We start from the raw sequence: 25,681 nt of genomic DNA, 5'->3' as shown, positions 1-25,681 counted from the left end.
ATCAAATGGCGATGTCAGTGGCGATTGTGGTGCTAGTGCTGCCTTTCTACAATGAACGAGAAAGTCTCAAAGAAGTACTAACTGTGGAATATTGTTTTTACAGGTCTGGGTACAAGTGAAGTAACATTAGGGGAAAACCTGAAAGTCAGGCTCAACCTCAACAGACAAGAAAGCGAACAAAATGACATCACATACCTGGTGAGAGATGTTTCGCACCTGTGTATGTGTGCATTTGTGAACATACTGAGTGTGTTGCTTTCAGCAGTCAGTGTTTTAAGACTGCAACAACAAGAAAAAAAGAAAAGAGAAAATTTTGAAGATTTTTTAAAACAAGTAAAAACAAGTCTGGATACAAAAAAATTCTGTCTTCAGCAAAGCTGTTTTGTCTTTGTCGGTGCTGATCAAACAGCTTTATAATGTTGGAAAGTTGTCATATCTTATTAACACAATTAAGGAAAAAAGGCTTCAAACAAGTGAAATTCATAAACAAAAAAAAAACTGCATGGTAAGAGGATCGATATATGTTGTCACACAAAAACCAAGCATGCATTTTTGCAGTGTGTCCAGTCATATTTGATCAGAACTGATGTGTACATCTGTGTTCCCAGATTTTGAGCAGAGGTCAGATGGTGAAATATGGCCGATACCCAATAAGGCGTCAAGTACTGATTTCCTTCGTTGTTCCCATTACCAAAGACTTGCTGCCATCGTTCCGCATAATCGTCTACTACCACACAAATGGCAATGAAGTGGTATCAGACTCTGTTTGGGTGGATGTCAAGGACTCCTGCATGGGCTTGGTGAGACACAACGCTGATGTCGCAGAATTTAAGTGGGAAAAAAAGCCTTTTTTTTTTTTTTTTACTGCTTTCAGAAATACAAAACTGAATGCCTTTCATTGGCCTCCCCATCACATTTAGCTGAGGCTGGAATCAACAAGACCCGCTCCCTCATATAATCCTCGCAAGGTATTTGGTCTGAAGATCACTGGAGATCCAGAGGCCACAGTGGGACTGGTAGCAGTTGACAAAGGCATCTATGTCCTGAACAACAAGCACCGCCTCACCCAGAAAAAGGTGATTTCTTTATTCTTTCTGTCTTTCTGTGTAGGTTTTCCAGCTGCTCTGGTTTCCTCCCACACTTCAAAGACATGCAGTTAGGTTCATTGATACGTGTACATTAGATGTTTGTCCAAAGCTGATCTGTCCAGGATTTACTCTGCTATTCTCCCTCTGTGAGCTGTGGCTCCAGCCTTCTGGTGGAAAAAGTGGGAAAAGACACCTCGTTGTAAAACCTGACTCTGCAACAAATATGATATTGGTGGTATTGACAGCCTGAAAATTGCCTCAAACTAATCCATTTAGGTTTCTCTCCTTGTGTGTCAAAGGTCAAACCTTGTAATAAAATAATTGAGTAAAAGCACAATTACTGACTTACAAATATTTGATGAAGTACCAACAAACAAAAACAACTTTGTTACATTTAGAGTAAATGTTATTGGTAACTTGTGCTTCCACCGAGTTTACCATTAAGTTGCATAACTAAGCTTGTCTGGTTGTATTTCTGGATGATAACTTGCTCTCTGGTCAGGTGTGGGACATTGCAGAGAAGTACGACACAGGCTGCACCCCAGGTGGAGGGAAGGACAGCATGGGTGTGTTCCATGATGCTGGGCTATTGTTTGAGTCCACTGCTTCCGGGACTCCCTACAGACTAGGTGATACTCCTTCACTCTCCACTCAAGCATTTTTAAGCAATATAAGGGCAAGCAAATAGCAAACACAACTGAATGTGCTTCAGTCAAACAAGTAAACACCAAAGATACCTCTCTTAAAGTTTTATAATGAAATCTATTGCAATAAGAATGTGCAATTGTGGTTTAAAAAATTGCTAATTTGTTTATTTTTCTACTACTGATGAAGCTACTGATTCATTCAGCAATTCAGTGTAATCAGCTCAGTTTAAAGATTTGTTGTTAAATGTTGATACTACACAGATTTAAGGTGTCCAGCCCCCAGCAGGAGGAAACGAGCCAGCACTACAATGGACATCCAAAGTGACTTGGGTAAGAATCATAGCTCAAATTACCAAATAACCACATCTTCACTGAACTTCTACATGCCAGCTCAGACTCTCCAAAATGTTTTGTGGATGTCTGACATTTAAATAGGTGCCGACTGTCATTTTCTTAATTTCCTGTATCCGTGAAATGGGCTGGGGCAGCCCTGGGTCACTATCCATGGTCATACTGATAATTAGATGAATCAGAATGGTAACCTTTTTAATGACAATTTAGTTGCAGAGGATGACAGATACCTTGACAGCACTGAAGTCATTTCTCGCACCACGTTCCGTGAGAGTTGGCTGTGGCAAGATATCAAACTGCCTTCTTGCCCTCGAAACACACCAGACTGGTGAGATGACAGAAATATACACACAATCATCACCTCTAAAACTTCATCTTTAGTGGAAGTTCTTTTTTTGTTTCAGTGACACCACATCATTTGTGAAAAATGTTCCTTTGCCAGACTCAATCACCACCTGGCAGTTCATTGCCATCAGTCTGTCAAGAACTCACGGTGAGCTTTTTGTTTCTCTGTGTGTCTTGGCTTTTTCTTTCTTCGTCTTTAAATTCATTTTGGTTAAACAGGCATTCTTTGAGCCGATAAATGCAATTCTGTCCCAGTCCTTTGTACCCCCTCCCTGTCACCACATTCCCTATCTGCCACAACTGTCAGCTGTCAAGTAGCATCAAAATGCCAACACTTGTCTATAATGTTCCATACTCGTTTACTAAATTATAATATTTGAATCTCGAAATCAACACTCAAACATTTGTTTGTTTGTTTGATGAATCTTTCAGCTCTTATTGATGAGTTGTAACAACATGTCATATAGATGGATTTTTACAGTATATACACAGAGGGAAAATATGATTTAGTGTGAAATATTGGATTGTGACTGATAATCACGTCTACTATCACAGGATGCGATTATAGCTTGTTGAGTCAAGGGCAGAATAGTTGGGTGGTCCATAGATAATCTTCCACAGCTCAGCCAGAGGTTACTCAGGCAGGCAGTGTGAAACTAGTCGACTACAAGAGTAAAATTTCAAAGAATTTTGTGCTCTTTGGGAATTTAGTTGGTTAATGGTGTAGTGTGTACTACCTTAATTTGATGTTGCATTCGTTGATAAAATGTCGGGGCACCACCTTCCTCAGCTAAGAAGGACTGCAGAAATTAACTGCTATAACGCTGATAAATACTAACGAATGAACTAACAGTAAACCAGTCTGATAACCTGAAGTGTAAATTCTGGATACAGGGATCGTAGATATTCAGTTCAAAAGGACACCGTCTAACCAGGACTTAAATCAAAATATCATTTATTAAGCAGAATTGTGGATAATGGGTAATGTACCATGAATAATAACACAGAAGATGGGAGGTGATATGACAGAACACACAAGAAACGTATGGCAACACAATGGTAAATAAATTGGCGATAGTGAGAGGCAGTCGAAAGGGAATAATGGGGACGCGAACGCAGAGTTAAGGGAAAGAACGATTAATGGAGAGAATTTGGACGAATTGACCTACTCTTAACCTCACGGACCAACTCTTATTCAAACCCGCTTAGCGTGCCTACTTGGTTGCTGGCGTCCCGCTGTGCTCTGCTCCGAACTGGCTCGAAGACGTTCCAGATGTTCGTCCGTGGCTCGATCTGCTTGGTGATCTGGTGGAAGGCCCAGGCCTCCAAGATGACGAGCTGGTGCTGAACGGGGCGTCTCTGGAACTAATTCGGCGGTCGGTTACAGATGATGGACTGCTCCAGATGGTTGTGAACTGGACCAAGGATCAACAGCTGGCCGCAGGGTTTGGTTCGGTTGAGTCCGTGACGGATTATTTTAGACTGATAGTACAAATTAAGAGTCTCTTCGATGGCCGGTTGAAGAAGGCTACAAAATTAGTATTACTTGCCTAAATTTACTGATGAAAAACAAAACAAAACGTTGGGCTAAAGAGGAAGTTAACTTTGAAGCTTACGGCAAATTCTAAGAATACGTCTTCTGAAGATAATTTACGCTACTCGGAATGGCTTGTAGTAGCTCGAAGACGAAAACTTAAGGAGCAAACGACTGTGCAAAACTTAAGACAAAGAAGTAAGGAAAAGAACTCAGCTGAGAGTAACTAGACGTGAAAAAGAAAACAAAAGAACTACAAAACAAAACTAACTAACTAACTAACACAAACTTAGACGGAACTGAGTATCGCGCACTACATGCTGTTTTTAAAGGTCGCTCCGGGGCGTGTCGAAAGGGCAGGCCATCGAATCACGTGAGACGGTCTGTGACGCGCGATCGCCTCACGGAGCTGAACTAATCAATGATTCATACGAGGGGCTCATCTGCTTCTCACTATGGTCAATCACATATAATTTCAATGACCAATTTTCAATGGCATTTCAACATTGTTCACAGCATGCATTAGACACTTTCTATGGTTGGGTGAAAACATTAAATGATAATCATGGTACAGTTTTATCCCAACAGGTATAATAACTCAATGAATAACTAATACAAAAATAAAGGTAGGAATAAAGAGAGGCAGATTATATTTGTCAAAATGATTATCACGATTATGGTTACTTATCGATAAATGTGCCAAGTCAAGCATATTCAATCTGACGGTTAGGAAACTTTGGATGGCAGTATGGTTTTGTGGTGACAATTCATACAAACTTTTATAAAACCGTTAAAATCAAAACTTGGTCATACTTCAGGTCAGAGATACGGGAAAAACATCAATATTATGCGTACAACGAGTCCTGCAAGTTGAAAACATGAAAAGTTAAGTTTAACATAAAATCTGGTTATCTTGGAGTGTTGAGGAAAATCACACAAGCATACACAAGTTGCCTCAATGGATGTCCGGTTTACGACCCATCAGCATTTGCTGATGTTTGTGGATGTTCCTCTGGAGCCTGGCGTTTGTCTCTCCAGACGGTTTTATTGTCTTGATCACTCTTGGGGCTATCAGGAGAGAATTAGCATTGCCGTGAGAAACATAGTGAGGAGAAGGTGAGGAGAAGGCCACCTTTGATGTTGAGGTGTCTGTGTCTCTGGCTTCCCTGAAAAGAAAACATGGAGGAGATGTCTCTTGTCCAGACATCTTGTCTCTCTTCAAAATCAGATTGCATTATAGGTAAACCAGATGGTTTATAATTCAATCAGTTGGCGGGTTTACACCTTCATTTCCCTTGAGTATCACCAGAAAAGGAGGGAAAGAAGGGGTCAGTTAAAGGCCGGTTCTGCTACAATGGAGATTTATTTGGTTTTCACTTCACCTGTTCCCTAGCTATCCTCTTCCCCTCATTTTTACCTGTTGTTTTATTTCATGTTTATTTATTTTTCTTGAATTTAAGGTGTCTGTGTGGCTGATCCATTAGAGATCATCATCCGGAAGGAGTTCTACATTGATCTCAGGCTGCCATACTCTGCTGTTCTTGGAGAGCAGCTAGAAATTAAGGCTATCCTCCATAACTACAGTCCAGATCTTATCACGGTGAGTCCAGGCTACTTGGCTCTTGTGTTTAAGGACAGATGGCAAGGTTTACGCCTCACAAATACACAGTGCAGTTTTTATTCAAATGATGCCTTTTCCTGTTACGGATTCCACATATGCTCATTAGTATATTATATTATCCGTCACGCAGACAATTTAAGCAGAGACACAAACACAGAGACCAGGAACTGGAGCAAAGGAGTTTAACAACCTGATAAAAGCTGTAAAGAGTGAGGCTGCAGAGTCTCTTTGGCCAGAGGAGAGCAGAGGCTGAGGCATGAGCTGGGGACCTCAGCAGGGATGTGAAGGGGAACAGACCAAGGGAAGCCAGGCAGAGGAGAGTCTAGAAAACCAGGAAGAAAAGTGCTGATCTAGTGTAGTTTGCAGACAGGGAGATAGGAGTCAGACTGGGGAATGCTCCAGGCAGAAGGAGACCAAAAAAAGACTGTTGTAGCTGAAGCCCTGTATTTAAAACAGAGAAGACTATAGACAATTAACAGCTGGCCTCCCGGCCCCTGCAGACCTGATCCCACATCTGTAATTAGAGCATAACACAAACTGACATAGGGTACATCCCAAGTCTCTTAATCTGCATCCATGTTTCCCTCACTTGCATCTTTGCAAGGAAGCCTGAAAAATATGCAGACTTGGTTGTGGAGTGTAGGGAAGGCAGATGGCGCACAAGGCTCCACCAAGTGGAGGTCGGGACTAGAGGCTTTGTGGGAGACTCAAGAACACACCTACTCAAAAAACTTGGGCTACAGGGCAGAGGATTTCACAAAGCTACCAGGGTGGTATCTGAAGGCAGGCTGAGAGGGCAAACATTTGGCCCTGGCTGAGAAGGTAGGACAACACATGGGGAGCTAGCAACTCCTAAAGCAGGTGTCAGGAAGATGTCCCTGTTCACTGTCCAGAGTACCAGGAGCTAGCAGAGGAGCAAGAGTCCTAAGGAAGGCCCTCTGGAACAAGATCAGAGGGAGGCTTGCCAACCTGTGGAAGGCAGAGCACGGTGGATGAAAATGGACAAAATCAGTGTCGTCACTGGGGCCAAAGTGAATACTGCACAAGCATATAAAAATGAGTAGAGTGAGTAGAACCAAACAGATCATACCATCAGAGTGGCAAAGGGCATAGCCTGTCATCATTCCCAAGGTGCAAACCTCCAAGACCAGCCAGTTCAGAAGCACAGCCCTGCTGGTCTGGGGGGAGATTTTCTTTTCAGTGATGGTGAGAGGGATGACCATCTGCTTGATGGAAAATGGCGACGCTGATACCAGTTTTCCCGAACTACATGGAATATGTCATCATGATTTGGGAACAGATCCAGCCACTAAAAGAAGGAAGAATCTACACATTGTATGGCTAGAGCCAGCAACCACATATGGGTCAGTGCCATACCAGCTCCTTGCCTTTGTCCTAGGCTGCTTCTACATCCCAGACAAGGCGAGGCAAGGCATCTGATGTCAGGTGGTAGTGATGTGAGGTGGTAGTTTTCCAGGATTGTGTCAGTCGTAACTGAGCCTTTGCAAGAGTCTGTTTTGAAAAGAACTGCTCACAGTAGTAGGTCACAGTTTTGCAGCTCAATGATTTTGTGGTGTACGTTATCAGGCATCAGTTGGTTAGACAATAAACATCAAATTAACCAATGCTCTTATGGGCCGGAGGTTGCCTACCTGTGCTGTAAAACTGGCAGGAGCTGGATGAAGGAATTGCAATGGGATGTTCTATCTCCCCCATGCTCTTCGTATCAACATTCAAAGGCAAGCAGTGCTCTGGCTGCCTGTAGGTAGGAGGCTCTCCCCACTAAGGAGCTATATGGATGACATCACATGCTTGCTTCAAATAGCACCATGCCCTTGGAGGTTCTGGATGAGCTGATCACCCCACCAAGAATGATATATGAGCTGTGCAAGCCAAGGAGTCTTTCACTGTAGAAAGGGTAGCAGAAAGACAGGGCCACCTTCGGTACTGCTGGAGAAAACATCCCCGCATCATGGACCAGCCCATCTGAAGGCAGTGTACATTCAGCCACTCAGACATGGAGATGGGGAGGACCATTCTTCAGCAGCTGTCAGCAGGCCTGTTCAAGGTTGACTCAAGTCGCTACCTAGAAAGTACAAGGTGTGATGTTATCACTTGTGATTCAATGCCATATTGTACATGAGAGAAGTTGTTGGCTGCGTTCTTCAGTTAATCCCAGAACTTGGTAGCCTTATGCTTGAACTATGTGTTGTTTGTGTGTTTCAATGATGGTGGTTGTCCTATCTAATACATTGGTCCAAAATCTCCATAGGTGTTAAATTGGGTTGAGGACCCCCATGTGCCCTGGAAACACCTGCATTCCATATTTTTTCTCCTGTCATTTATTCAGATTGTTACTTTAATTTGTCAGCATCTAAATGTCAGTCACTTTCTTTTTCATTTTGTTTCAGGTGCGCCTGGATCTGATTGAGGAGGAGCATATATGCAGTGCAGCCTCTAAGCTTGGGAAGTATCGTCAGAATGTCAAAGTTGGGCCCCACACTACACGATCTGTACCCTTCATCATTACTCCCACGAAGGCAGGACAATATCGCATTGAAGTCAAAGCAGCTGTTAAAGACTCATCGCTCAATGATGGAATCATGAAGATGCTGCAGGTGGCGGTAAGAGAAACACACTCTGCACTCCCTGAACTGCTGTCTTATTGCAATAAAATGTTCAATTTAAATTATAGAACTTAAGATTTAAACTTTTACATTTTCATTTCAGGCCTGTAACTGTCTAATTTGCATATAAGCCAGTTGCAATAACACTGGGCGGATGTTCAGCTGAGAAGTTGTATGTAGCCACTACCTCGAGGATGAAAATAATAATTATTAGATTCTCGTCTCCATTTTTTGTGTATATCAATTTTTCACACAAAGTACAAATAAGAACAAGAAACACACTCTGGAGTATTAAAAGCACTTCAACTTCCATCCCTGTTGTATTTTGTCATACAGGTTTATTTAGTTGTCATTCCTGATGTGTTTATTAACTGCTGTTTTTCAGCCTGCAGGTGTACTGATAAAATCCTTAAGGATTATAGCATTAGACCCTGCTATAAAAGGTGTAGGTAAGTTTCCCACTGAAACAGCTGCAACAAGCAAAAAATCAGGTTTCTTATTTGTTAATCCGCTAACTTGCCAACCATCTCGTCCTTCAGATGGTAAACAACAGGAAATTATCAACAGTGAAATTCCTCTGACAGATTTGGTTCCAAACACACCTACGAGCACACACATCTTTGTGACAGGTGAGATATAATCCTGTCATGTAGCTAAACAGGACAGGTTGCAGTTTAGAAATAGATTAGTCTATTATTAATATGACACCATTAATTAGCATGTTCAGCTCACTAACATCATGAACAGTAGTTATCAGTCCATACTGGATAATCAATCTGTGATTCTGATGTTGCCCCAAGTGTTTGTTCAATATGTTTGTTCACTGCTGGTGAAAAATTGTATAATTCAGCCTTAAAAACTGCCTTGCAGATGCAAAAAGGCGTGCTCTGAGCTTTTAAACATAAGACAAAATGAGTCCCAGAGTCATAAACAGAACCTCATCTCCACATCAGTCCAACAGTTGCAAAAGCAAAGAAATGGACAACTGCATTACAGCTGCATTCGTGCTGTCACTGACTTTGCGTTGGCATGTTGATGAGGCCCATTATGTTGTGTTTGCGAATGTAATGTGATAGCATGCCTGCAAATTCTAATTTGTCACTGTCAACTGTTATTGTTGCAAAGATGTTGCTTTGTAATTGCAAGTGACCACCTAGTGCATACCTTTATATGTGCCCACACAGGAAAAGAGCAGTTAAGTGCACTGGTGGAGAATGCCATTAGTGCGATCGCTATGGGTTCTCTGATCTTCCAGCCTGCAGGCCCTGGAGAGACAAACATTATCCAAATGAGCCTGCCTGTCATTGCAACCGTATATTTGGACAAAACTAACCAGTGGGAAACTGTGGGCTTTCATAAACGTAACGACGCTCTCAGATACATCAACACAGGTAGGCTGCATTTGTTAATACAGATACCAGAAATTTTTGTTTAATTGATTAGCCCAGTTTTATGAGACTCATCAAGCTGGTTTGCACAAGAGCAACAGCAGAGTTGAATGACATTTACTACAAAGCTTGTGTGTTTTTCTTTTGTACAGGCTACCAGAACGAGCTTGCCTTCCGGAAAAGCGATGGGTCTTTTTCTATGTGGTCCAGTCGCCCGAGTAGCACCTGGTGAGGCACCCACACATCCATGAACTCACACATTGTGTTAAATTTCTTTAACAACATTAACATCTTGTATTTTATACACAATAGAATAACATAAAGCAAATGTGAAACAGTGATACCATCTCTCCTCTCTAAGGCTGACAGCCTTTGTTGCCAAGGTGTTTGCCATGGCCAGCAATCTGGTGCCAGTGCAAGAGAGCATCATCTGTGACGCTGTCAGGTTTCTGATTGTCAACACACAGCAATCTGATGGCATGTTTAAAGAAGTTGGAAGAATATTCTTTGCAGAGATGACGGTGTGTGCATTGATATCAGTAACAGCAGTTCTTAAATCTGGTGCTCCACCAACACGTTCTCATTCCCAACTCATCACATACGGATGCTTGGTCAGACACTCGGTAACCCTTTAGTGTCATTTTTCAATCTGCAGGGTAATAAACTTCTATCAAGAACCTGTTCTTATTCCCAACCCATCAATTGACGTAGTTTAAGAGTGAAAAAAGTCCATATATGCAGGAGGATTTGGTGGATACATGGGTCATTCACAGGACTCTCACCCAACCATCCATCCATCCATTTTTTATACCGCATATCCTTTCGGGGTTGTGGGGGGCTGGAGCCTATCCCAGCCGTCAACGGGCGAGAGGCAGGGTACACCGTGAAAAGGTCGCCAGTCGATCGCAGGGCACAAACACACAACCATTCACACACACACTCACACCTAGGGGCAATTTTACAGTCACCAATTAACCTAATGAGCATGTTTTTGGTCTGTGGGAGGAAGCCGGAGTACCCGGAGAGAACCCACGCATGCACGGTAAGAACATGCAAACTTCACACAGAAAGGCCCGACCCGGGAATCGAACCGGCAACCATGTTGCACGCACTACCTGATGCTCCACCGTGCAGCCCATTTGTTTGAAACCAACTGTAAAAAGTGACTTATTTTGGAAGTGAAGTAGTGTACCGGATGTTGCATATTTGTTACTGCTTACTTGACTGCTGAGTCATGCAAGTGCAAAAGCAATGTTATTCAGAGTGTCATGGTTTGAAGCAAGGGCCACTGACCAGCAAGCTTCCATACGTGACGACTTGGTATTGAGAACATGTTGGCTACACAAAAACAATACACATATCTCTGTGTGTGCGTGTGTGTGTGTGTGTGTGTGTGTGTGTGTGTGTGTGTGTGTGTGTGTGTGTGTGTAGGGTGATGTGCAAGGCACAGATTCAGATGCCTCCATGACAGCCTTCTGCCTCATAGTTATACAGGAGACGCAAATGAAATGTGCTGCCACTATTAATGTGAGTATCTCACCTCTATACATTGTTTTCTCTTTTCTTTATTTCACCCTTTACTGATTTCTTCTTCTTGCTTTTGAAGAAACAGCACTTGTCAGTTTTCCTGATACAGTAAACCACTGGAGAGTGTAAGAGAGGGAACAATCAGGACTCAGGAGAGCTACTAAGTATAAGCGGTTGTGTTCAAGGAAAACAGCTATTGTCCACCATTAAGCAGGTTAAAACATCACTTCAGTCAAACATCATGTGACTCTGAAAGTGACTTTAAATTGTGTGACTTACAATGTTCCAATTACTCTGGACAGTCCATTCAGTTTTTTTGTGCTCAGTAGTCTGGATATGATTGTCTCTCCTCATTCGCTGTCTTTTCTTTTTGTCCAGAATCTACAAGGCAGCATAGACAAAGCGGTGGCCTACCTGGAGATGCGTCTGTCCCGCCTTACCAACCCATATGCTGTTGCAATGACATCGTATGCCCTGGCCAATGAAAACAGAATGAACCGGGAGATCCTCTACAAATTTGCCTCCACAGGTTTCCTCACACAATATTGCTAAAAATGATCAGAAACAAGATTTACTGTGTGTTTACTCTGTAGATGTGTCAGTGTGTGTATGTGTGCTTCCAAATTACCTAACAAAAACAGACAGACATGAACATACAAGAGGGTTTTGGGATGTCATAGTCTTGCTTGTCACAATGCGTGTGCATGTGTGCATGTGTCTTGCTTAGCACTGTCCCACTGGCCTGTACCCAAGGGACAAGTTTACACACTGGAGGCCACAGCTTATGCTCTTCTTGCTCTGGTGAAGGCCGAGGTGAGCATGTATAACTAATGTGTGTTTAACCATGCTTTTTGGGTCAATTACTATAAATTTAACACAATTGTCTGTGAGACTGTATTTACAGTGGCAATTTTTTGCAAAATGCTAGCACCAGCATGCTAACATGCTCACACTTGCAAATGTTGGCATGCTGATGTTTAGCAGGTAAACACAAAGTGCAGCTGAGGCTGATGGGAATGTCATTATTTTGCAGGTTTATTGTCATACATAAACTCAATATAACATTTTGACATAATGATGGCACTGGATTAAAAATCATGGGATTAGCAGACATTAGAATTCATCTCGAAGGGACCTTAAAAATCTTTAGCAAATTTAATGGCAGTCCATCTATTAATTGTAAAATGAATTCACTCTGAACAATGAATAAATCAGCCTCATTTTGGTGCTACACAATTGTACAATTTTTTGTTGAAATTAATCTAATATTAATCTAATATTTCAATCATAACAAAAAAACTGCGACAGACTTTATTAACATCCAGACAGAAGTTTCACCCTTTACTGAGGGTTTATGTGCTTATCATTTTAAAGGAATTCCAATTTCTTAAAATGGGTCCAATCTTCTCGAAGATGTAAATAACTGTTTATTCAAGCTCAAACTAATTTACTCAGTTTGGTTCTTTTTATTGACACACGTCAGCTTTTAAAGGCACAATGTGCACGAACTGGTCACCTGTCGAAGATCGCTCCAAACAAATAGGCGGCAGCATGTCATCAGAATACCCACTAACTTCTACTCACCATGCTCTTTGCTGTAGCTACTTGCTACTGTTTGCTAGTTAGCTCAGTTAGCCATGTAGCTAGTAACTCTATAAGATGACTGGAGTCTGCCCTGACCGAGAGCTCAGAGCACTGTGGGATTGTTGGTGTTTGCGCTGCGAGAACCTGGTTCAGGAGCCTCCCAGTGAACACGCTGGGATTGGGACTGAACGCGGCCTATTAAAAATCTATTGTGTGCTTTGGAAAATTTCAGGCAATATTGAAACAGGACCTCTACATTCAAAGCTGCTGAGATTTTGATCTTTTCTTGCTTTCTGTTGATAAAGGCCTTTGAAGATGCCAGACATGTTGTCAGATGGTTCAAGCAACAGCAGAAGGTGGGCGGAGGCTATGGATCATTTCAGGTAACACAGGATTCGCTCCCTCTCTCTATCTAAATGCATTTATGTGTCTGACTATATTAATGCTTTTTAGTGCTGTTTTGCTTGATTTTTGTTAGGTGATATGGGCTCGGGCTGTTGATTATGTCTCTCTCTCTCTCTCTCTCTCTCTCTCTCTCTCTCTCTCTCTCTCTCTCTCTCTCTCTCTCTCTCCAGGCTACCTTAATGGTGTACCGTGCTGTGGCTGAGTACTGGTCCAGTGCCGGTAAAGAACCAGAGTATAATCTGAATGTGGTCATATCATTGCCAGGCAGGTTTAAGCCTGAGAAGTACAATTTCAACAGGGACAACTACTATGTCACGAGAACAACTAAGGTGAGAACAAACACACACACACACACACACACACACACACACACACACACACACACACACACACACACACACACACATATACTTGTACTTCAGTCCTGGTGAAGACACTCACTGAAATGCGCCGTAACCTTAACCATCACAACTAAATGTATAACCCTAACCTAAACCTATGACTACCCTAACCCTTAAAGCCAAGTCTTAACCTTCAAACAAGTCATGAGGACCAGCCAAGTTTGAAAATCTCGCTTTCCAAAACTGTTCTCTGCACACAAACAAAAACATTGTGCCTCATTAAAGCTGTGTTAATTATACTGAGCAGAAGAACATGTTGGCAAAACAAAATCCTGATTATAGCAGGAAGATACAGCTCTTCAATATTCAGTATAGTCTGTAGTCTCATTCCAGTTTTTAGTTTTTGGCCCTTATGCATATGGATGGGCAGATAAAAGGTCGATAAAAGGCACAGTCAGTGTGGTATGAGACAGTCCACCCGTTTCTTCTTATTTCTCCAGGTTCGCTTTCCTGCAGAAGTGTCCTTTGGTATTCCTTTGAGTGAACAGTTTCCGCACTTTTACACCCTAAAGTAATTTCTTCTAAAGTATTCCTTATTCCACCCATATACAGGCACTATAGAGTACTGCAATTAACTATTCAGTCAAACATTTTCAAATTTCAAACTATATACATTTGAACATAGGGACTTTACATTATTTCCATCAGAAGAGAGTGAGGAGGAGATCAAGAGAGGAAAATTCAATAAAAGGATGCAATACTTCGGAGGGGTCACATGAAATCTGTTCTCTTTGGGGATATAATTTTAATCCACTTTTCCCAAATTTGGTAGAATTTCTCCTTCTGGGTTCGTAAAGAATAAGTCAGCTTTTCCATTTTGAATATTTCTAATATTACTCCATGCCAATCCTCCAAAGAAGGTGGTGATGGATTTAGCCACTTCCTAGTGATACATTTGTTACTCGCATCCAATAGGGCCGGCAGCAGCTTTACATCCCTTCTCAGTTTCAAGGATACAACATGACCCAGGTATAGATTCTCAAAGTTTAGGGGTATGCAAATCTTGAACACTATATTTAGTGTATTATGAATATTGCTCCAGTACTGAATTAGTTTTGGGCAACTCCAAAATATGTGAAAATGGTTTTCCTCCTTGGAACCACAATGTCTCCAGCATTGTGAGCTTGTGTTTTTATATTTTCCCTGATGTGGAGTTTTAAAGTACCTAATCACATTTTTCCAGCAGTGTTCTCTCCAGTCTGTAGAAGAGGTCGAGAACCACTGGAAGCTGCAGATCTCTCCCCAAGCCTCCTCTGAGAGCCTCAAGCCTGCCTCTCTTTCCCACCTCTCTTTAATATAGAATGTGTTATCATTTTCAGCATAGGATAGTGCATTGTAAACTTTAGAAATGCTTTTTTTAATGGTTGAGCTGGAGGCTAGTTTTACAATTTCAAAAAATGTTGATTCGGCTGCTGAGGGGTCAGAAATTCTGCAATTTTGGTTGAAATAATTACAGACTTGGAGGAATCTAAAAAAGTCTATTTGTTGTAAATCATGTTCGGCCTTCAGAGTCTGGAAACTTTTAAATGTGCCTTTGTGTGTTAGAGAGAGGTAGGTCGTAAGGCCCTTCCCCACCCAGGATTCAAATATTTTATCGCCTCCATTAGGAGGGATCTAAAAATTTTAAGCATATTTTGGATTTCACAGGCATTGATTACCCTCCGCCATATTTTTAGTGTATGGTTAATCCAAGGGTTATTAATGTTCTCTAATTTGGCTGCAAGGCCTCTATCAGCAATCGTGGCTTGCAAGGGAAAGTTATGGGACAGTCCCAGTTCTAATTCTTTCCATTTGGCTTTATATTCTCCATTACACCAGTGTAATATGAAGATTAATTGTGAGGCATAATAGTAGTTTCTCAAGCAAGGGAATGCCATCCCACCTCTCTCTTTAGGAAGTTACAGAATATTGAAGCGGATTGTTGTTTTTTTACCCTGCCAGATGAAACGTGAAATCCATTTATCCCATTCTCGGAATTGATTGTCGCTCACTTCCACCGGCAGGGTCCAAAAGATGTATAATAGGCGGGGGAGGATGTTCATTTTTACTGCACGAATTCTTGAGTTTAAACTTAAGAAGGGGATCAGGTTCCATTTATGCAAATCTGATTTAATTTTTAAGGATAAGGCAAGGCAAGGCAAGGCAAGGCAAATTTATTTGTATAGCACAATTCATACACTAGGCAATTCAAAGTGCTTTACAGAAGCATAAAAATCATACATTTTGATTAGAAGAGAACAAAAAAATAAAAATAAATACAATTAAAGGAAAATTAAAAACAGACACCAGTAAAAGACAATAATTTAGCATTTAAAATGATTAAAACCATTGAGCAAATACATTTACTTTAAGTAAAAGCTGTAGCTGTAATAATAATGTTTTCAACTCTGATTTAAATGAGCTGACACTTGGTGCAGACCTCAGGTGTGCAGGGAGAATGTTCCACAGGTGAGGAGCATAATAACTGAAAGCTGCTTCACTTTGTTTGGTTCTGATTCTGGGAACACACAATAGACCTGTCCCTGATGACCTGAGAGGTCTGGATACTTCATATGGAGTCAATAAATCTAGAATATATTTTGGTCCTAGACCATTTAATGCTTTATAGACCAACAGTAAGATTTTAAAGTCTATTCTTTGACTCACAGGAAGCCAATGTAGTGATCTGAGGACTGGTGTGATATGGTCCATTTTTCTGGTTTGTAAGGACTCGTGCAGCCGCATTTTGGATCAGCTGTAGTTGCCTAATTGATTTTTTGTTTAGGCCAGTAAAGACTCCATTGCAATAGTCCAACCTACTGAAAATGAATGCATGAACAAGTTTTTCCATGTCTTCCCTGGACAGACAACCCTTGATTCTGGTTAGATTTTTCAGGTGGTAGTAGGCTGATTTGGTAATCAGTTTTAAATGGTTGTTAAAATTCAGGTCCGAATCAATAATTACACCAAGATTTCTGGCTTTATCTGTTGTTGTCAGTGACATGGAGTTAAGTTGAGCACTGATCTTTGACCTTTCATTTTTGGGGCCAAAAACAATCACTTCTGTCTTATCTGCATTAAGCTGAAGAAAATTCTGGCACATCCACTCATTGATTTGATGAATACACTCACTCGGTGAAAGTAAGGGACTGTAGTCATGTGATGACACAGAAATATAAAGTTGTGTATCATCTGCGTAAGTATGATAAGAAATATTGTGATGCTCCATAATCTGAGCTAGGGGCAACATGTAGATATTGAAAAGAAGTGGTCCGAGAATGGACCCTTGTGGCACCCCACACATCATCTTCTTTCGTTCAGACACATGCTCACCAATTGACACAAAGTAGTCTCTATCTTGTAAATAGGATTTGAACCAGTGTAGTACAGTGCCAGTAAGTCCCACCCACTTTTCCAGTCTGTCAAGAAGTATGTCATGATCAACAGTATCAAAGGCAGCACTGAGATCTAATAATACTAAGACTGAGGTTTTAGAAGCATCATTATTCAGATGTATGTCATTTAAAACTTTGATAAGTACAGTCTCAGTGCTGTGGTGTGGACGAAATCCAGACTGAAATGCATTAAAACGATTGTTCTGCATCATGAAAGCATGCGTTTGTTGAAAAACAACCCTTTCAATATTTTTTCCTAGAAAGGGAAGATTTGATATTGGCCTGTAGTTACTTACTACTGAAGCATCCAGATTAGTCTTTTTTAGCAGAGGTTTTATTACTGCAGTTTTCAAGGCCTGGGGAAACTGACCGGACTGAAGAGAATTATTTATTATCTGCAACACATCTGGAGCTATGCAATTAAAAACATTTTCAAAAAAGTTTGCTAGCAGAGTATCAAGGCAGCATGTTGTGGATTTTAACTGTGATACAGTTTCTGTCAGCCTTGTATGATCTAGAAGGTTAAAATGTGCCAGATTAACTGGAGGACAAGAAGGCACAGATGGACTTATCATTTTGCCTGAGCTGGAGCTGCTCACTGTTTGTCTTATCCTTGAAATTTTATCTGTAAAAAAGGCTGAAAAATCATTGCATGACTTGTTGGACAGCAGCTCGGGAGGGACTGATGCTGTGGGGTTTGTCAGTCTATCCACAACAGAAAACAAAGTGCGGGCATTATTACAGTTTCTGTTGATAATCTCTGAGAAGAATGCTTGCCTTGCCTTCTTCAGTTCATGGTTATAGGTGTGGAGACTGTTTTTGTAAATTTCATAATGAACCTGGAGTTTGGTTTTTCGCCACCTGCGCTCTGCCTGTCTGCAGACTCTTTTCTGGACTTTGACCAGTGTGGTGTTTCTCCAAGGTGCCTTTTTCCTTCCTGACAAAACTTTGGTCTTAATTGGAGCGATGGAGTCAATAATAGTCATAACTTTGGAACTGAAATCATTTACAAGGTCATCAGTTGACGCTGAGGGCAGTGTTGGTGATGGTGTAAAAGACTGAGTGAAGACTGCACAGGTGTTATCATTAATATAACGCTTTTTGATTACCTCTGTTCCACTTTTGTTACGAATAGCAGGTGTGGCCATTTTAAATGACACACAGTAATGATCAGAAAGAGCAACATCAGTCACCATAACCTCAGAGATATTAAGCCCTTTGGAGATAACCAAATCTAATATATGCCCTTTGTTATGTGTTGAATGTGTTATGTGCTGAGATAGGCCAAAATGATCCAGGATGTTTAGAAGTTCTTTAGCACATCCATCTTTGAGATTATCAACATGAATGTTGAAGTCACCCACTAACACAACACAGTCAAAATCAATACAAACAACAGACAGTAGATTGGCAAACTCATCAGAAAACTTTGCATTGTATTTTGGGGGCTTGTAGATGGTTATGAAGACTGATCGACAGGGAGACTTTGATTGAGTGGCAACATATTCAAAAGAATCAAACTGACCATAAGAGACTCTCTTGCATTGAATGCTATCATTAAACAAAATGGCGACTCCACCTCCTCTCTTATGCATTCTTACTTCACTTGTGAAACTGAAATTCGGAGGGGCTGACTCATTGAGAACTGCTGTGCTGTTATCTTGTCCTAACCAAGTTTCAGTTAAAAACATAAAATCAAGCTTATGCTTGATGATAAAGTCATTGATTAAGAATGATTTGCCTGCCAAAGACCTAACATTTAAAAGAGCTAAGTTAAATGTGCTAAAACTATGGATAATGGGCCATAGTTTTCTGTTGTCAGTTTTGTAAGAGCTTTTTTCAAATTTATTCCTAAATATCTAATTGAATCGTCTTCCCATTTAAAATTGTAATCCTCCAATAAATTTCTTGAGACATTAAAATTAAAAGTCATAACCTGTGTTTTAGAAATATTGATCTTATAACCTGACAAATTCCAGAAGTCACCCACTTGGGCTGTGGGTTTATAATAGAGCAGGGGTGGGCAAATTCATTGCACAAAGGGTTGTGTGGCTGCAGGTTTTTTTTCCAACCAAGCAGCAGCACACCAGACTTCTCTCATTTAATCAACTGATCTCAGTCTTCAGACAGCTCATTGGTCAAACTGTGTGCTCTTGGTTGGTTGGAATAAAAACCTGCAGCCACACGGCCCTTTGTGGAATGAATTTGCCCACCCCTGTGATAGAGGGACTGTATCATTCTAATGAATTTATCTTGAAAGCCAAATTTTTCCAACACTTTATAGACGAACGTCCATTGAACTGAATCAAAGGCTTTCTCCGCATCTAATCCTACTATCATTGATTTTATTTGGTCTTTATTGATTTGGTCGAGTATGTGTAACGTTCTTCTCAAATTATCCACAGTTTGTTGAATGAATCCAGTTTGATCTAGATGAATAAGATCTGGTCAATTTTTTTCTAATCTACGAGCTAAAATTGATGTATACAGTTTGTAATCCAGATTAAGGACACTAATAGGTATACCTAACTACCTATTAGCCTATTAATAGGCTAATAGGTAGTTTCCACACTCCTGCTTGTCTTTTATGGGAATGACAGAGATGACTGCCTCCCTCCACGAAGGTGGAATTTCTCCCCTCTGCAATATCCAGTTGAAGGTAGTAAGTAGTAATGGTGATAGTTCTGGTTTTAATAATTTGCACCACTCTGTTGTATAACCGTCTTCCCCTGGGGATTTACCAGCCTTTAATTTGGAAATAGCCAAATTCAGTTCATTAATCGATATAGGCTGTACTAAACTTTCATTTTGCGAGGTTGTGAGAGAAGGCAGGTTTAGGGAGCTTAAAAAGGTATCGATTTGTTTTTCATCCGAGATCTGGGGTTGAGTGTATAAATCTCTATAGAATGATTCAAAGCTCTCCTGAATTTTACCTAGTTAATTTTCGAGCTCCTTTGTACTGGGGTTTTTAATTTTAATGACTGTTGTTGTTGTTGTTGTTGTTGTTGTTTGCGCAACTTATATGCTAAAAGTTTTGCTGATTTTATTTCCTCTTCATAGTACTTCTGTCTCAAAAAAAGCATTTTTCTCTGGGTTTCTTGCATATATATATCACCAATTTCACTCTTTAATGTTTTAATTCCCTCTTTTAAAATTGGGCTTGTTTTTTTACTGTCTGCAGTTTTTAAGTGTTTTAGTTTTTCTTGGAGGTTGGCCAATCTCTGTACTTGAAGTTTCTTCATATGTGTAGTGATGGATATAATTCTCCTTCTCATTAATTTAATTCCCCCCTTTAGTTCCTCCCTTATTTTTGGATCATTGAGAATATTTGAGTTTAATCTCCATAACTTTCTCCTCACTTTCCCCTCCAATATTAGAGACAGAGTAATCAGGCTATGATCAGACAGATCAATTGTCTTCATCACAATCACAATCCTTAATTTTGAATCTGTCTACATTAAACATAAAAAAGTAGTCAATCCTCGAATAGACAGAGTGTGGACATGAGAAATGTGTGTAATCTAAAGTCAGAATTCCTCACTTTTCTTTATGCTTGTTCCAAATGATCCTCATAATCCAGGGGAAGATTCCTATTGAGTGTCTAATCCTGGTATGTGTTTGTTTGCACATGTGCATATTTTAAATCTCAACAGATCAATACTATAAACAAAGATGTAAACGTGACTGCCACCGGAAGTGGAGAAGCAACGCTGACAGTAAGTCGAAAGCATTTTTTGTTTAACATTTTATTATCTGTTGATGGCCAGTCTGACTGTGCCTTGATGCCTTTAATAGTGCAAACAGACCAGCAATGCAACACTACTGTGTCATAGAAGACCCTTGGATGACAGGTCCTGTCAGTTCTTCACTGCTTAAGATGCACTTTCATCTATGTGACAGATGGTGTCACTGTATTATGCTCTGCCTAAAGAAAAGGAAAGCGACTGCCAGAGGTTTAACTTGTCAGTGCAGCTCCTTCCAGCAGGTACTTTGAAATTGTCCATCTGTCTGTGGTTTTTATTTCAGCGGTCATTCTCTCGCTTGTGTTTGTCTGGCTTTGTTATCTGCTTATTTGTCTTTTTGTCTGACAAATATTTTTTCTTCTGTGAAAAACACATAAACTAAATGTTCATCGTATGTTTTGCAGAGAACCTGGGTGATGAAGAGGATGAGGAGATATACAAGCTGAAAATAGAGGTTTTGTAAGTACAATCTTATACTGATAACTATCACATGGCTTTTTAGAACCGTTATTTCATTTCTCCCTGCTCTATTTTTCATTTTTGTCTTTGGTGATTAGATGCCATTGTGACGCATTATTTTGAGAATGTAGTGCTGTGAGCTGTACGGGAATATCCCCCTAAAAGAAAATACTTTTTCTTACCTCACTGGGCAGCAGCAGATTTTATAGATGATGTAACATGATGTAATGTTATGTCACTATAATGACCATAAACTGAAGTAAAAATAAAATGAAAGGACCAGTTAGCAGCAATGATACTATGACAAAAAACAAAAACAAAACATCACCTGTTAAATGCAGAATTTAAGGATTCAGAGATTTGTGAAGACAGTGTCTGTTTCTGAATGAACATTGCAAAAGTGCTCCAAGCGAAATCATTGTGTGGAAGTGGAAGATGTTAGACTCTTTCTTACATGCATCCTAGCTGACTCCATCTGAGCACGGGGCATTGGTTTCGGACAGAACAAGGTATCAGAGGTATAGGTATAAATAAAGTAAGGATGAATATAGTCTTCCCAATTGAAGTTTTATTAATAGTCATTCTGCACATCCTTTGTACAGGTTTAAGGACAAAGAGCGCGATGCAACCATGTCAATCTTGGATATTGGCTTGTTAACTGGCTTCACTGTTAACACAAATGACCTGGACTTAGTAAGAGCGCACAAACACACAAACCCACAGAACTAGACAATCTTTTAAGTCATGTTTGTTCTAACCAATAGCACTGACTTTTAAACTGTGTGTGTGTCTGTGTGTAGCAGTCCAGAGGACGTGCCCGCACCATTGCAAAATATGAGATGAACACAGTCCTGTCAGAAAGAAGTTCGCTCATTATTTACATGGACAAGGTGAGATTTTCTTCCCTCTGCCCCCCTTACATATATCAAATCCAAATAAGTTTCATTGACAAGAACGTTGAAGTTCCAGTGGCGCTCCTCAGCTCCCAGTATAATTGAGCCAGTAGATACTTAAAGTGCTCTCTCTCCCAAAATGTACAGAATCTGGTATTTATCAGTGCACACAGTTTCATCTATGGTGCTCATAACTTTAAAAATGTCATTTAGAAAATTCAGCATCAGTGTGGTCTCTCTCCACAGGTTTCTCACACAAAACCAGAGGAGATCACATTTAGGATCCATCAGCAGCTGAAAGTGGGCGTCTTACAACCAGCTGCTGTGTCTGTCTATGAATACTATGAACGTGAGACTCTTGAACCACAAAGCACTTTGTTTGTCTTTGTTGTTTCCTCATGTTAATGCCCATGCTGGTTTGGTCATATTGTAACCAATGCATACAAAACATTTTTCAAATGTCTGTCTTTCCTGTTGCAGAGACACAGTGTGTGAGGTTCTATGTCCCAGAGCAGAGAAGAGGGCTACATACACTCTGTATGAATAATGACTGCACATGTGTTCAAGGTAAACAAGATGACCTGAACTGTCTTACAATACGTTTGTTAAATTTGAAAATCTTGATGGAATACACAATGAAAAACCACACCAATGTTTTTGTTTGAGGATGATCATACCTCAATTAATGGTTTGTGAGGCAGCAAGCATTTGAATAAGGAGAATTAGCAGTTCATGGCAAACAACAAAATGCAAGCTAAGTAACATTATGTATTATAGTGTGTATTAAAGCACCTGCAAGTCTCTAGGACACAATAACTACTGTCAGTGTAATTGTAAGAAAATGTCTGAGTCAGAAATGAATAAGGATTACCTTTGAGTAATAAGTTTGAGAATACCTGGATTAAACCATGTGGCATCTATTGTACAGGGAAGAGTGAATAAGTAATAGAGGCAGCCTTTTAGGACACAGTTAGGGCCTTAAGTGTTTGGGTCAGGCGCTGCTGATTGGAGTTTCATAAAAACAGTCAGCAAACAATAGAAACGTACAATAAACATGTTATAACAACAGCTAAATCTACATATGTACAGATATATTCATGCGTACATTCATTTGAGTCATCAGTTGTGTATTTACTTTGTGCCTGCTGTGTCGTTCCAGAGATCTGTACTATGCAGAGAAAAGGCAACATTAGCAACGATGAGCGCACTGCTAAGTCTTGTGAGAGCACACCGCTCAGCCACATAGATTTTGGTAAGAGTGTGTGTTTGTAAGTCAGTGGCTCATGAGTAAGAGTGTATGTGCATGCGTGCGTGCGTGCGTGCGTGCGTGCGTGTGTGTGTGTTTGAGAGACAGTGAGAGAGAAAGCAAGTGAACTAACAATCTGCAACTTGTCTCTTCACAGTGTACAAAGTCAAAGTGGAAAAATGTACAAGCAGTTTGTCCACAGACATTTACACAGCGCGGGTTGTGGAAGTCATAAGAGAGGGTGGGTGTTAATCTCCTCTTTTCTTTATGCCCATTTTCCATCCACTTTTCCCTGTGGTGTTTCTAGACAGGCAGAAAAATCCTTTCAGAGACAATTTAATAATAATAATAATACAATTTATTTGTAATAATAACAATAATCTTTATTTGTATACATCGTTCTTAACTATGTTACAAGCAAGTAAAAGAAAATGAAATACAAATAGAAATAGAATTGAAATATTCAATTCAAATATAAATACACCAATAACCACTGATACCAACAATGAGAGAAAATAACTATGGACTGCCTTTTTCTAAAAATTTGGTTTTAAAAGAGATTTAAAAGAAGTCACGGAGCCAGCGAACTTGAGATCCTCAAGCAGGCTATTTAAGAGTCTGGGAGTATTGAGAGCAACGGCCTTGTTATCCTTGGTCACCACCTAGATTTAGGCACCACCAGTGGAGCCATATCAGAGGACCTCAGGGTACGAAGAGCTCAGTGAGGTACAGTACAGTAGTTAGGTGCCAGACAATTAAGAGCTTTAAAAGTTAAAAATGAAATCTTAACATCAATTCTAAATACGATTGGTAGCCAGCAAAGTGCAGCTAAAACCAGAGTGATGTGTTCAAATCTCCTCATACCAGTAATAAGTCTAGCGGCTGCATTCTGCACTAGTTGCAGGTGACGTAGTGAGCTTTGACCAGAGTAAAGGGTGTTGCAGTAGTCTCGCAATAGGCAAGAAGAGACTGGGGTTGGAGGTTTTGAGTGGAACATAAATCTCTGCATCTTCAGCATAATAGTGGAATTGAATGTTCTGCTTATGACTGACATGACCTAGAGGAAGCACATAGATTGAAAATAATACAGGGCCAAAGAAAGACCCTTGCAGAACCCCACAAGTGAAATGACTAGATAAAGAGGAGGCCCTACCAGCAACAAAGGGTTCTACCTGAGACATGCGAACACAGCAGTTGGAGGGTAGCACCTCCAACCCTCTGTTAGAGAAAGGGAGGGAGGATAGCTGAATTAATCACTTTAAATAGGGTCCTGGAGTTGTGACTGCTTTTGGAAATGATAGCAGAGTAATAACTATAATGTAGCATTTTCACAAACCTGTCGATATTTCCCCATGAGTTTTGAGCTTTAAACAAATGAGTGAAGTGTGCAGTTTATTTGCACACTCCACTCTTCTGCATTGTCTTAGTGGGTCATATATGCTCACTAAGCCAGTGAATGACAGACACTGTGGAAATTGGTGATCATTTCAGACAGGGAGAAAAGTTTGTATACATTAATGCGTGACTTGATTTAGAAGGTGTTTGTGAGTAATGCAGCACATGAACAGTAATGCTCCTGTAGGAAACCTGTTGTATAGTTAATTATGTTTTTCTCTTTTCTCTTCTCTTACTGTATATTTTCATTCCAGGAAGTTATGATGTGGCTGCTCAGGGAACACTGCGAACATTCCTCAGTTATTCACACTGTAGAACAGCTTTAGATCTGAGGACAGAGAAAACCTACCTGATCATGGGCTCATCCAAAGAAACTATCAGAGATGAACAGAGCCTATTGTGAGTTTGTTCTCTCTCTCTCTGTGTGTGTGTGTGTGTGTGTGTGTGTGTGTGTGTGTGTGTGTGTGTGTGTGTGTGTGTGTGTGTGTGTGTGTGTGTGTGTGTGTGTGTGTGTGTGTGTGCGCGTGCGATATGTCTATTCCCCTTGTAATATTGTCACCATGTATCTCTGCTTAGGTATCATTATGTACTTGGTGAGAGCACCTGGATCGAGTATTGGCCCACAGAAGATGAGTGTCAGACTGAGGAGCACAGACATACCTGTTTGGGCATGGAGGAGCTGGTTGCACAGTTCACAGTGTTTGGATGTCAGATGTGATGAAACTCAAGAAAATAAAATCCTGTTTGGAAATGCTTTTATTTTGCACTGTTCTTATTATGTAAATCTTTGATTACAGTGACATATGGGATGCAGAAGTTTTCCAAAAGCTCTCTTTTCAAAAAGTACCTGTTTATGTGTGGACTAGGCAACAGAAGGCTAGACAGGAACCCAGGAGAGACAGGAAAGAGGGAAACATATGGGAAAATACTGGGGCATGGCAATGGTCGTATGTGGCAATGTCAAAAAGTTAAGGAAAAAGGGGTATCTCTATTATCATTAATTTTATGTCATTTATTGGCCTTCATACCTACCTTCCTATCCATTCAGCCACC

At 40.5% G+C, this 25,681-nt stretch overlaps 1 protein-coding gene across 1 annotated transcript in view; it reads left to right on the top strand.

Moving 5' to 3' along the window:
* Positions 1-25,383, top strand: part of LOC139349547 (complement C3-like) — a 30,537-nt gene extending 5,154 nt beyond the window's left edge. Inside the window, exons 9-38 of the mRNA XM_070990455.1 lie at positions 104-198; positions 609-800; positions 921-1,076; positions 1,591-1,717; positions 1,997-2,065; positions 2,297-2,414; positions 2,491-2,579; positions 5,426-5,565; positions 7,998-8,210; positions 8,599-8,662; positions 8,753-8,842; positions 9,398-9,604; positions 9,754-9,829; positions 9,963-10,122; positions 11,033-11,128; positions 11,507-11,657; positions 11,856-11,941; positions 13,018-13,095; positions 13,288-13,446; positions 20,546-20,608; positions 20,793-20,877; positions 21,040-21,094; positions 21,697-21,787; positions 21,895-21,984; positions 22,234-22,336; positions 22,468-22,554; positions 23,147-23,239; positions 23,391-23,474; positions 24,883-25,027; positions 25,205-25,383. Coding sequence (XP_070846556.1) covers positions 104-198; positions 609-800; positions 921-1,076; positions 1,591-1,717; positions 1,997-2,065; positions 2,297-2,414; positions 2,491-2,579; positions 5,426-5,565; positions 7,998-8,210; positions 8,599-8,662; positions 8,753-8,842; positions 9,398-9,604; positions 9,754-9,829; positions 9,963-10,122; positions 11,033-11,128; positions 11,507-11,657; positions 11,856-11,941; positions 13,018-13,095; positions 13,288-13,446; positions 20,546-20,608; positions 20,793-20,877; positions 21,040-21,094; positions 21,697-21,787; positions 21,895-21,984; positions 22,234-22,336; positions 22,468-22,554; positions 23,147-23,239; positions 23,391-23,474; positions 24,883-25,027; positions 25,205-25,346 — 3,404 coding nt within the window. The 3' untranslated portion in view covers positions 25,347-25,383. The remainder of the gene's footprint in view (positions 1-103; positions 199-608; positions 801-920; positions 1,077-1,590; positions 1,718-1,996; positions 2,066-2,296; positions 2,415-2,490; positions 2,580-5,425; positions 5,566-7,997; positions 8,211-8,598; positions 8,663-8,752; positions 8,843-9,397; positions 9,605-9,753; positions 9,830-9,962; positions 10,123-11,032; positions 11,129-11,506; positions 11,658-11,855; positions 11,942-13,017; positions 13,096-13,287; positions 13,447-20,545; positions 20,609-20,792; positions 20,878-21,039; positions 21,095-21,696; positions 21,788-21,894; positions 21,985-22,233; positions 22,337-22,467; positions 22,555-23,146; positions 23,240-23,390; positions 23,475-24,882; positions 25,028-25,204) is intronic.
* The last annotated feature ends 298 nt before the right edge of the window (positions 25,384-25,681 follow it).

Source organism: Chaetodon trifascialis, chromosome 2 (genome assembly GCF_039877785.1).
Source record: "Chaetodon trifascialis isolate fChaTrf1 chromosome 2, fChaTrf1.hap1, whole genome shotgun sequence".
In the NCBI taxonomy this organism is placed as follows: Eukaryota; Metazoa; Chordata; class Actinopteri; order Chaetodontiformes; family Chaetodontidae; genus Chaetodon; species Chaetodon trifascialis.
The sequence above is the reverse complement of the archived record's forward strand: the minus strand, read 5'-3'. Positions and strand labels throughout refer to the sequence as shown.